General features: G+C 43.0%; 1 protein-coding gene across 1 annotated transcript in view; it reads left to right on the plus strand.

The window, feature by feature from the left end:
* sspo (SCO-spondin) overlaps positions 1 to 12,840 on the plus strand; it is a gene marked incomplete at both ends in the record, with an annotated part of 126,697 nt that overhangs the window by 9,550 nt on the left and 104,307 nt on the right. The window contains 12 exons of the mRNA XM_080417392.1: positions 9 to 150; positions 907 to 1,051; positions 1,248 to 1,420; positions 2,544 to 2,762; positions 3,523 to 3,688; positions 4,167 to 4,434; positions 7,174 to 7,384; positions 7,731 to 7,825; positions 8,560 to 8,816; positions 10,353 to 10,487; positions 11,562 to 11,764; positions 12,631 to 12,758. Coding sequence (XP_080273518.1) covers positions 9 to 150; positions 907 to 1,051; positions 1,248 to 1,420; positions 2,544 to 2,762; positions 3,523 to 3,688; positions 4,167 to 4,434; positions 7,174 to 7,384; positions 7,731 to 7,825; positions 8,560 to 8,816; positions 10,353 to 10,487; positions 11,562 to 11,764; positions 12,631 to 12,758 — 2,142 coding nt within the window. The remainder of the gene's footprint in view (positions 1 to 8; positions 151 to 906; positions 1,052 to 1,247; positions 1,421 to 2,543; positions 2,763 to 3,522; positions 3,689 to 4,166; positions 4,435 to 7,173; positions 7,385 to 7,730; positions 7,826 to 8,559; positions 8,817 to 10,352; positions 10,488 to 11,561; positions 11,765 to 12,630; positions 12,759 to 12,840) is intronic.

A 12,840-nucleotide genomic window follows, 5' to 3' on the forward strand; every position in this document is an offset into this window, starting at 1 on the left:
CTGTCCAGTGTGTGTAGAGCGGGCCAGTGGCAGTGTACTGGGGAGAGGTGTGCGGCTCAGTGCAGCCTGATGGGAGCCCTGCACGTCAGCACCTTTGACAAGAAGGGCTTCTCTGTGCAGGGAGGAGACTGTCCTTTCACTGCGGTGGAGGTAGGACACACGCACGCCACGCACGCCACACACACACACACACCACATACTGTGGTGTACACCACACCACACACAACATGCATGCCACATACACAACACATACACACCACATACGCTACACAACAGGTATACTACATACACAACTCATCCATGCCACATACACATCCAGTGGTGTAAAGTAACTAAGTACATTTGCTCAAGTACTGTACTTAAGTACAATTTTTAGGTTCTTTTACTTTACTGGAGTATTTCCAATTGTCTATACTTTTACTTCTACTCCACTACATCTCAGAGGCAAATATTGTACTTTTACTCCACTACAATTATTTGAAAACTTAGTTACTAGTTACTTTGCAGATATAAATTATTACATTATAAAACTTTAGCCCTATTTTATACCTCGGCTATTTTTAAAATGTTTGTACTTTTACTTTTGTTACTTTAAGTCCATTTTGATACCAATACTTTTGTACTTTTACTCAAGAAAATTTTGAATTCCGGTCTTTTACTTGTAACAGAGTACTTCTACATTGCAGTATTGATAGTTTTATTTAAGTAAAACATTTGAGTACTTTTTCCACCACTGTACACACCACATGCAAGGCCACATACGCACCACCACAGTTAGTACACACGTGTAATGTTTTTTTTCCCCCGATAACATTTTATTTCAGTGAATGATGAGCTTATCTGTGTTTGTGTGTGTGTGTGTGTGTGTGTGTGTGTGTGTGTGTGTGTGTGTGTGTGTGTTTTCAGGACTTTGTGGACAGGAAACTGGTGGTGAACGTGCGTTGTGGAGAGTGTGGGACGGATAGAGGTGGAGGCAGAGGTGGAGGGATGGGCTGTCTGAAGGAGGTGTCAATCACTGCACTCCGTACCACAGTTACCATCACAGACACTGGTGAGTGACTGGAGTGGTGAACGTGTGTGGTTTACAGTGAACTCACTTGTACACTTGAATCTGTTTACTTACACTTGTTATTTCTTACTAAGAAAGTACAACATGCACAGTTTTTTTTTACAATAATGTTACGTTTTGCTACGTTACGCTACATTACGTAATGTTACGTTACATTACTGTTTTTTTCTTCTTCCAGGTGCAGTGACGTTGAATGGCCAGAGGGAGGCGCTGCCTGTGGTGACAGGGGACCTGGTGGTACGCAGGGCATCCTCGTCCTTCCTCCTGGTCCAGACCTTTGGTGCCCAGCTGCTCTGGCATCTGGACGGGCCCCTGGCCCTCATAACTCTGCAGCCTGGATTCGCAAGCAAGGTATAACATTCACACTTTGAAAAGAATCTGTGATTCGATCCACTTTGAGTCTCCAAAGGCATTAAACCTAGGGATGCTTGACATAATAACCAGGTCAGTGGCCTCGTGGTTAGAGGCTCCGCCCTGAGATTGGGAGGTTGGGATTCAATCCCCGGGCTGAGTTATACCAAAGACTATAAAATGGTACCCAATGCTTGGCACTCAGCATTAAGGTTTGGATTGGGGTTAGTCCCTGGCTGGGACATACGCGTGCAGCGTTCTACCAACCGCTCTCAGTAGCCTCGGGGCCCTACTGGGCGGGGCTTCTTTCGCTCTACGTTAGGAGAGTTGGGAACGGTGGCCGTTGTCACATTGTAATACAGCCCAAATACCCCCCATCTCACCACCAGGCTCAGTGGCTTGCCTCATTAATCACTAGACTCCCAACCCACACCTCATGGGATCGACTCCTGGCGACGACACTACTTAACTCATTCAGTGCCACATGGCGTCTAAGACGTCATGGCCTGAAGCGCCCTGAGCGCCACGTGACGTCTAAGACGTCATGAAAAATATAATATTTTTCCCTTTTTTTTTTTTTTTTTTAATGTTCAGAACCCAAGATATGATGATTTGAAGATTTGCTGCTCCATTCACTTCTTGTTTAACTTCTTACTGAAAAAGGCTGTATCTCGGCTCCTGAGCACTTTTTTTTTACAATGAATTTTGGCTGTGGCACTCAGAACCAAACTGCCATAAATAAGAATGGCACTGAATGAGTAACAACCACAGACTATTTTTTCGACGATAAAGTATAGTTTTGGACCGAAGGGCCGCAGTCTCAAGCGAACTTGAGCCACGAGAAGCACCACGGAGCGCGCGAGTTGCCGTGCTGAACGTTGTGACTACTCGCTTGAGACTACTCAGCCCTGCATGTACCGATAGGCACAGAATCGTAAATTATCGTCCCCCCCCCACCCCCCCTGCTGAGCATTATTTTCCAAATAAAATATAGGCAAATAAAACAAACAGGAATAAACTGCTTTTTGCAGTTGTTTTACCTTGGGGTGAGGCACTGCACTGCTCTGGGGGTTTGCCGTCATTGTGTCGCATTTATCGTGCGATTGACATCCTGTGTTTCAAGGTGCGTGGATTGTGCGGCACGCTGACCTGGAATCAGCACGATGACTTCACCACTCCAGAGGGAGACGTGGAGAGCAGCGTGTCGTCCTTTGCCGCCAAGTTCACCACGGGACACTGTAGCTTACCCAGAGGACCGCCTCCAGACACCTGCACCACCTACACCCAGCAGAGACACCATGCAGACAGCGTGTGCTCCATCATACACAGTCCCGTCTTCCAGGTTTGTGTGTGTGTGTGTGTGTGTGTGTGTGTGCGCGTGCGTGTGTGTGTGTGTGTGTGTGTGTGTGTGTGTGTGTGTGTGTGTGTGTGTGTGTGTGTGTGTGTGTGTGTGTGTGTGTGTGTGTGTGTGTGTGTGTGTGTGTGTGTGTGTGTGTGTGTGTGTGTGTGTGTGTGTGTGTGTGTGTGAGAGGTCTGCAAGCCTTCTCCTGAAATTCTCCTTTTCATTGACATTGAAAAGAGGTAATTAAAGGGATAGTTCAAACCCAAAATGACTTATTTTCTATCGATTAGTCGCCCCATGGAGACTTGAATTCATGGATATTTTTTTGTTTTTGTCGCATACCTAAGCCAATAATTTGACGACCAGCAGCGGTTCCGGTAGGAGACACAAAGAGTCTCCTTTTGTGTCTCCTACCGGAAATGCTGCCTACCGGTCCGCTGGTCATCAAATTATTGGCTTAGGAATGCGACAAAACAAAAAAAATATCCATGAATTCAAGTCTCCATGGGGTGACTAATCGATATAAAAAAGGTCATTCTTTGGGTGACCTATCCCTTTAATACTCGTCTCGTCTCTGAAGCCTGCCGAGTTGGGAGCGAGAATGTGTTGGTGAATGCGATTATTTGTGTGTGTGTGTGTGTGTGTGTGTGTGTGTGTGTGTGTGTTATGTCATCAATACTTTCTACCTCATTCTCTGTCTGCTCTTCTCCTGAATCCTCTCCTCTCGTCTCATGTCCTCTCCTCTCCTCCTCCGGTATAGGCCTGTCATGATGTGGTGGAGAGGGAGCCCTACCTCCGTCTGTGTCTGTCCGAGGTGTGTGGCTGTGCCCCCCAGAAGTCCTGCCACTGCACCGTCCTCACCGCCTATGCGCGCCACTGTGCCCAGGAGGGGGTCCCCGTCCACTGGCGCAACAGCACCTTCTGTCGTAAGTGGATGGACTGTTGGTTTAGTGGTTTATTATTAGGGATCCAAGTCATATGCTTCAGTTTGTGTTTAAATGTGTACAAGTCGTCTTGTGTGATATTGATACCTTGTCTTAGCTTAAAGGGATAGCTCACCCAAAAAAATACGTATTTTCTATCAATTACAAACCCCATGATTTTTTTGTTTTTGTCGCATTCCTAAGCCAATAATTTGATGACTGGCCGAAAGATGCTTATGTCTCCGGTAAGAGACTCAAAGTTGTCACTTTGAGTCTCCTACCGGAGCCGCCGCCGGTCATCAAATTATTGGCTTAGGAATGTGACAAAAAAAGGTAATTTTGGGGGGAGAACTATCCCTTTAATGGTTCTTCATTGAATTTGTATGTGGTATTTACCTTGCATTATGATGTGTATTCGTTCAATGATGACCCGACACTCTCAGGGATCTTAGCATAAACCAATGATCTCTCCTCTCCTCAGCGGTCCAGTGCTCGGGGGGACAGGTGTACCAGGAGTGCGGTCGTGTGTGCGGGGCGTCCTGCCTAGACCTGCGGCAGGGCTGGGGCTGTGAGGTGGAGGACGCCGCTGGCGAAGAGGGCGGTAGGAGCTGTGTTCCAGGGTGCCAGTGTCCCCCGGGCCTCGTGCAGGACCACCAAGGCCAGTGTGTGCCCATCAGCATGTGCCCCTGTGTGCACGGAGACAAGACGTACCAGCCAGGGGAAATCTTTCAGAGTAACTGCAATACCTGGTATGTACAGTATTTGTATTACACTTGTACTTAAAGTACCAAAAGTAAAAGTACTCAAATGTTTGAAAATAGCAGATCTACAAGCTCACAACGCGTCGCATAGCGACGCGTTGTGAGCTTGTAGATCGGCTATTTTCAAATTGCCAAGGTATAAAATAGGGCTTTAATGGTTAATGTATGTTTTATAATGTAATAATTTATATCTGCAAATAACTAGTAACTAAAGTTTTTTTACACTTGTAAATGGTTTGCCGTTAAGGCCCGGTTGTACAGTAACATCTGGGGAGTGATAATCGGCTGTTGATGCCTATTAGGATATTCATGTTTTATCATTTATCATGTCAATTCAAGTTCAATTTATTTATAATAAAGCGCAGTGCTGTACAGACTACAGAAGGTAGACACACTCAAACAAGAACCACAGACATAAACAACAAGACATACAGCTCAAAAGGCACACATAAACAACCAACAAGCAGTTATGGTTGCATTTAATAGACAACCCACACATCGCTGTGAAGTAACAAGTAATCTATCTATACATTCATTGTTGTTGACAGCGGCTAGAACACTCAACTCAGACTTATCTTCTCAAAATGAATGATGGCATCTTCTAAATGCTGTGAATGCACAGTTTGTCTCCTTGTCCCTTCAGGATCACTTACAGATCATATTTTCCAAACTAGGGACAGTGGTTAATTCTACAGACACTCAAAACAGTGTGCTGCTAGACTCACAAAACGGCAGACAGGACAATAAAGAGAACAGATACTGCTTATTTATAGCCTATCATAAAAACAACCCTCGCCTCTTTATAGCGGCATCCACATGCTGCTTTATCATGTGTGGACATCGTGATAGCGACTCGGAATGAGTCAGCAAGTTTTGTCCTTTGACCCCTTTTTCTCAGGACAAAAAAAACGAAAACATATTGTTTTTAACTGTTGTTTATGTCATGAGTACAATGACACAAAACCCCATCATTATGCATCGATAAAGCACTGTAATGTTTATCTGGAACAAGGTTGATTTTTCAGAGTTTCCGCACTATGAATAAAATTGGTCCTAGCCTACCCAGTTTTCATCCCAGAATGAGAATGATCCGTGATGCGTAATGAACATGAAGAACGTGTGTCTAATGAGAGCTTGGTGGTGTGAGAGCTCTGATGAAATCACTCTATGTTCCTGCTCCATTCGGCTACAGGATAGGTTGATTTCATTGCATTTCTTCACCACATGACAGCTGCAGCTCGTTTTACTCTATAGCACTGTGCCAGCAACTTACTGGCATTCAGCTTTGACTGAATGCCAGCATAGTAGTAGTAACAGTTCGATTGACCGCTGTGTGTGTGTGTGTGTGTGTGTGTGTGTGTGTGTGTGTGTGTGTGTGTGTGTGTGTGTGTGTGTGTGTGTGTGTGTGTGTGTGTGTGTGTGTGTGTGTGTGTGTGTGTGTGTGTGTGTGTGTGTGTGTGTGTGTGTGTGTGTGTGTGTGTGTGTGTGCGCGTGTGCGCGTGTTTGTGCACCCTGCTGATATTACATTGTAGAGAACCATATCATTGACCAATCACCTGACTCATTGCTACAGTATGTGGAAACGTTGTAGAACCTGGATTAGATAATAACGTTGATATGAATTATGAATAAGGGCATTCATGTGAGGAGTTGCACAAGGGTTGAGTTGCACTTTGGTCCCTGTCAAATATTCTTACTTAACGCCTCAGCAAAAAAAAATGTAAACAAAGATTGTGTTGTCCTTTTGTTGAGTAAAAAAACAAAAAAGTCCTTTGTATTTCTTTACCAACAGTCATACACCGGAACACATCATAGATACTTCTTACTAACAGGTGGCTCATGCACACCAATAATTTACAGAAGAAATAGGAATTAGATGTTGGCTCATTTTCATTCAAGTTTTTTTTTACACAAGCAGTGTACCTAGCGTGTGTAACACTCTCTTATCTTTCCTTTTATTAATTTATTTCTAGCATAATTCATTGTACCGCTAAAGTGCTAACTCTCTGTACTCGGCGTGTTCTTTCATCCCCTCTGTCCTCACATTTATGGCCCTAATCTCACGATTAACACCCTTTTTTTTATTACTCAATTTACACCCACCAATTAATGCACTGATCACATAACTGCAAAGTTTTCCTCAACCACTTCTCCTCTCAACCATGCCTTTCCTCATTTCTCTTCAATGCCAAGAAGCAGCAGTGGTGGAAAAAGTACTCAAATGTTTTACTTAAGTAAAAGTATCAATACTGCAATGTAGAAGTGCTCTGTAGTAAAAGTAAAAGTCCGGAATTAAAGATTTACTTAAGTAAAAAAGTATTGGTATCAAAATGTACTTTAAGTACCAAAAGTACTGAAATGTTTGAAAATAGCAGATCTACAAGCTCACAACGCGTCGCATAGCGTTGTGAGCTTGTAGATCGTCTATTTTCAAATAGCCTAGGTATAAAATCGGGCTTTAGTGGTTAATGTATGTTTTATAATGTAATAATTTATATCTGCAAAGTAACTAGTAACTAAAGTTTTCAAATAATTGTAGTTGAGTAAAAGTACAATATTTGCCTCTGAGATGTAGTAGAGTAGAAGTAAAAGTATAGACATTTGGAAATACTCCAGTAAAGTAAAAGCACCTCAAAACTGTACTTAAGTACTGTACTTGAGTAAATGTACTAGTTACTTTACACCACTGTCAATTATACCTCGGCTCTTCTCCTTCTCCCATAACAGTGTGTGTGAGCGGGGCTTGTTGAACTGCACCGAGGATCACTGCAAGGGGATGAACCAGTGTCCCGGCTCTCTGGTCTATTCGCCACGCTCCTGCCTCCTCACTTGCTCCAGTCTGGACCCCCCCGGCCAACAGCAGGGGTCCACGGCCCTCCAGGGAGGCTGCCAAGAGCCCCTGTCTGGCTGCGTCTGTCCCCAGGGCACCGTGCTGCTGGTGGGAGAATAATACATACTATGTTGAGCCTCCTACTGTTGTATCATTTCTGTACTACTTCAGATCATCTTAGATTTGTTGCTAGTTCTACAGCTAAAAGGTGCATTAATACAATGCCAGATGAATTAAATGACAAGCATTATGTGTGAGCTTTGTTCAGATATGCACAGAAAATCGGACCGTATTGTCACTAGCCTTTGCTTAAAGACCATAAAATCCTGTATATGTATTCATACATTTTGATGTTCTTAATTTTGTATACAGTAGACGGTATTAGAAAATATATCGTTTTGAGAACTACTTGCTTGTTGGCCCAGCATCTCAACAATACTTGATGTTTAAACAGGGGGATAGCTGTGTTCTACCTGAGGAGTGTCCCTGCCATCATAACGGCCGACTCTACAACAGCAACGACACCATTACCAAGGACTGCAACAAATGGTAAAGTAGGATTTTGGTCAAGTTTACCCAATGAAGTCGCATTACAGTACAGATAATGATAATGTATCATTATAATACTATTGTATTGACTGTATCTATTTACATTTTGCTTATACCACATTACACAACGTGAAGTGACTTATGATTGATTTTTGCATAGTTGGCTTATAATTTAGAACCTGGGACGCATCTGTGTCATTTTTTTATTTGAGCTAAAAAGCATTATTTTACACTATGGCTATTCAAAAATAGCAGATATACCAGCTCATAGCGCGGCACCGAGTGCCGCGCTATGAGCTTGTAGATCTGCTATTTTTGAAAAATCGAGAAAATGTGCGCAAATTAATATATTTGTATTATTTTAAAGCGAACATTTTTAACTCAAATCTTTGCTTCTGGCGGTCCCTGGAACAACATATTTTGAGATGGGGGTCCGCGGCCGAATAAATATAATTTTGGGGGTCCTTGACATGAAAAAGTTGGAGCACCACTGATATAGAAACGTAGGTTTTTCAGAAAACCGTTTGGATTTAGAAGACATTTGTAGAATAGGCGTCAGGTCTTAATGGGTTAAAAGTAAAGAACAAAACCATTCTTTCACTTTTCTATACAATATATGGAAAAGTGAAAGAATGGCATCGTTCACAAAAGTATACAGTGAGTATATTGTATCTTTTCATTAATTCTACCTCCTTTTCTTTTCTCTTTCGTCCGTATCACTGTGAATGATACAGTGTCTGTAAGGAACGTCGCTGGCACTGCGGCCAGGCCGCGTGCGGCGGCGTGTGCGTGGCCACGGGCGACCCGCACTACGTGACCTTCGACGGGCGCAGCTACTCCTTCCTGGGAGACTGCCAGTACGTGTTGGCCCGGGAGACGGACGGCCTGTTCAGCGTCACGGCGGAGAACGTGCCCTGTGGGAGCACGGGGGTCACCTGCACCAAGTCTGTCACCCTCAGCCTGGGGAACACCGTCATACACCTGCTGAGAGGTGAGGAAGAGGGAGGGAGGGAGGGAGGCACGGGTGGAGAAAGTATACTCAAATGTTTTACTTAAGTAAAAGTGTCAATACTGCACTGTAGAAGTACTCTGTTACGTTAAGTAAAAGTCTGGAATTATACATTTACTTGAGTAAAAGTACAGAAGTATTGGCATCAAAATGTACTTAAAGTACCAAAAGTAAAAGTACAAAAATGTTTGAAAATAGCCGATCTACAAGCTCACAACGCGTCGCAAAGCGACGCGTTGTGAGCTTGTAGATCTGCTATTTTCAAATAGCCTATGTATAAAATAGGGCTAAAGTGGTTAATGCATGTTTCGTAATATCATAATTTATATCTGAAAAGTAACTAGTAACTAGAGTTTTCAAGTAATTGTAGTGGAGTAAAAGTACAATATTTGCCTCTGAGATGTAGTGGAGTAGAAGTAAAAGTATTGGAAATTGGAAATACTCCAGTAAAGTACAAATACCTCAACATTTTACAGTACTTGAGTAAATGTACTTAGTTACTTTCCACCACTGGAGGGAGGGAGGGGGAGGGCTGGAGGGAACGGATGGAATATATGGTATAATGAAGATCTGCTGCCGCGTGTGTGTGTGTGTGTGTGTGTGTGTGTGTGTGTGTGTGTGTGTGTGCGTGTGCGTGCGTGTGAGTGATCATACGCTGCACGCACCAACATGTTTTGTCCTATATCTTTCTACTGTGACCATGACCTTTGCCGTTTTTACCCCCCACAAACTCTCTTACGGGGGCAGTCTGCTGATCATTACCTCTAAGTTTCAAGAAAATCCATTCTCAAGTTATCTTGCTGGCAAACATACTGTGCAAACAAAACAAAAATCTCTTACGCAAATGTTCACAAACATGGCTCGTTGGAAGCTCAACTGAAAATGGAAAAGGTGGGAAAGAGAGCGAGAGGGTGAATGAAATATCAGCATGGAGAGGATGAGGGAGGAAAAGGAATCACTAGAGCAGTGGTTCTCAACCTGTGGGTCGGGACCCCCAGGGTGGTCCCCACTTGATTTTTGGGGGTGGGGGGGTCCCCAGATGACAGTGAAATGACAATTTAAAGGACTTTTAAGAGCTTTGTAATAGGCTACCTCAAAAAAATAAAGAAAGAAAAGAAAAATAGCATTACTGCATCAAAAGTAATCAACAAACTATATTATATAAAAACTGGTCAAACATTGGCCAAATTGTCAAATAATATAAGAAAGAGGCAAAAAATATGAAAAAAAGCTGTATAAATGCTATTTTCACAATATTTATCTGTGGAACAGAGTCAAACTAAATGAAATGCCTACATTCCAAGTGCTTGTCAGGTAACCCTAACCCTAACCCAGTTCAAATATGATTATTTGGGGGGGGTCACGGCATGAAAAGCTTGAGAACCACTGCACTAGACTCTAGTGCAGTGGTTCTCAACCTTTTCATGCCAAAAAGGATTCATTTCTCTAGTGACTAGAGGAGTCACCTGAACTGGACCAGAACTTAACTCTGTCTCTTTGTCTCTATTTGTCTCTCAGGTAAAGCTGTGACAGTGAATGGGATGCCAGTGACTCTGCCCAAGTCCTACAGCGGCAGTGGTTTGACTCTGGAGAGAGTTGGTCTGTTCGTCTCCCTGTCTTCTCGTCTCGGGGTCACTCTGCTCTGGGATGGAGGTAGGATGCATACATGCTTACACCTACGCACACACGCACGCGCACGCGCACGCGCACGCACACGCACACGCACACGCACACGCACACGCACATGCACACGCACATGCACATGCACAATTGCACATGTTTTCTCTTTGGGGTGGCCGTAGTTGTGTGGGCAGTGGTGGAAAGTAACTAAGTACATTTACTTTAAGTACTGTTAAATGTTTAGGTATTTGTACTGTACTTGAGTATTTCCAATTTCCAATACTTTTACTTCTACTCCACTACATCTCAGAGGCAAATATTGTACTTTTACTCCACTAAAATTATTTGAAAACTTGAGTTACTACGGTAGTTACTTTTCAGATATAAATTATGATATAATGAAACATACATTAACCACTTTAGCCCTATTTTATACATAGGCTATTTGAAAATAGCAGATCTACAAGTTCACAACGCGTCGCATCGCGACGCGTTGTGAACTTGTAGATCTGCTATTTTCAAACATTTAGTACTTTTACTTTTGGTACTTTAAGTATTTCTATATTGCAGTATTGGTACTTTTACTTAAGTAAAGAATTTGAGTACTTTTTCAACCACTGTGTGTGGGTAGCCCTATTTTATACATAGGCTATTTGAAAATAGCAGACGCGTTGTGAACTTGTAGATCTGCTATTTTCAAACATTTAGTACTTTTACTTTTGGTACTTTAAGTATTTCTATATTGCAGTATTGGTACTTTTACTTAAGTAAAGAATTTGAGTACTTTTTCAACCACTGTGTGTGGGTAGAGTCTAGGAATTGGAAATTCGCCACTTCGACCCTTGGCTCCATGTGAGCAGCCACCTGCTGGCTAAATGCAAAAAAGAAATGTTGAAACTGTTCAAACAAGCGTTGGGACGGTCCTTGATTTTGTCTGATGTCTTGATTGATTTAATGACTTATGCTTTGTTTTTAATCCTGTTGTAAAGCACTTTGTAAGTCTCTCTGTGAGAAGTGCTATATAAATAACACTTCTCACAGAGAGATCTTACAAAGTGCTTTACAATTTACTTACTTACTTACTTACTTACTTACTTGCCCCACCAGGCATGCGTGTGTACGTGCGCCTGGCGCCACACCTGCGGGGGCGCGTGGGCGGTCTGTGCGGTAACTTTGACGGCGACGCGGACAATGACTTCACCACGCGGCAGGGCATCATGGAGTCGACGCCCGAGCTGTTTGGAAACTCCTGGAAGATGAGCCCCTCCTGCCCAGACGTGGCGGACCAGGACCTCACAGACCCGTGCACTGTGAGTGGAACACAGTACATGTGCACACACATGCATTGTCTCTCTAACACACACACACACACATAGGGTTGCAACAGTTAATCAAACTAATGAATTTATACCCCAAATTGTCGACTTACAAGCTCACAATGCACAATGTCATTGATACACTTATGATCCAAAAAATAAAAAATTAATCGATAGAATAATCGCTAAGAAAATAATCAATAGTTGTACAACAGTGTTGATTTTGACAGTTTTTTATAGTCATAGTCTTTTGAATAAAATTCCACTTCGTTTTATTCATATTTCAGTCATCTGAAATGTTTTAGTTTTAGTCTAGTTTTAGTCGACTAAATATCGTAAGATTATAGTCGACTAAATCTACAGTTGATTTAGGCGGTGCCTTGATGGCGTCGTAATGGCTGATTTTACACTTGGTTGCATGCTGAAAATAGCCGATCTACAAGCTCACAACGCGTCGCAGTGCGACGCGTTGTGAGCTTGTAGATCTGCTATTTTCAGAGCGCAACACCCAAGCGCAACCAAACATAAAATGACTTGTCTTTTAGTTCTACTGGATCTCTTCTCCACTCGTCCCTCACTAACATGTTAGTCTAGTTTTTATTTGTTGACAAAATTGTCAATATATTTAGTCTCAGTTTTAGTCATCATAGCTTAGCTTTTATTTAGTTTTTGTCAGTGAAAAAAGTTAGTCGACGAACATCGTCATGGTTTTAATCGACGAAATCAACACTGCTCTACACACACACACACACACACACACACACACACACACACACACACACACACACACACACACACACACACACACACACACACACACACACACACACACACACAGGCTAAACTCCTATTCTCCGCAGCTGAACCCCCACAGACAGCCATGGGCCAGGAAGAGGTGTGCGGTACTGACCCAGGATCTGTTCTCCGTTTGCCACGCCGAGGTGCCTTTCCAGCAGTACTACGACTGGTGTGTCTTTGACGCCTGTGGGTGAGTGACTGGACTGACTTGAGGAAAGTCGTTTTTTATTTATCATGGCCATGCATTCATATCCAGTACATCCCTTCACACT

Source organism: Gymnoscopelus braueri (genome assembly GCF_963280865.1).
Source record: "Gymnoscopelus braueri genome assembly, chromosome: 21".
NCBI lineage: Eukaryota > Metazoa > Chordata > Actinopteri > Myctophiformes > Myctophidae > Gymnoscopelus > Gymnoscopelus braueri.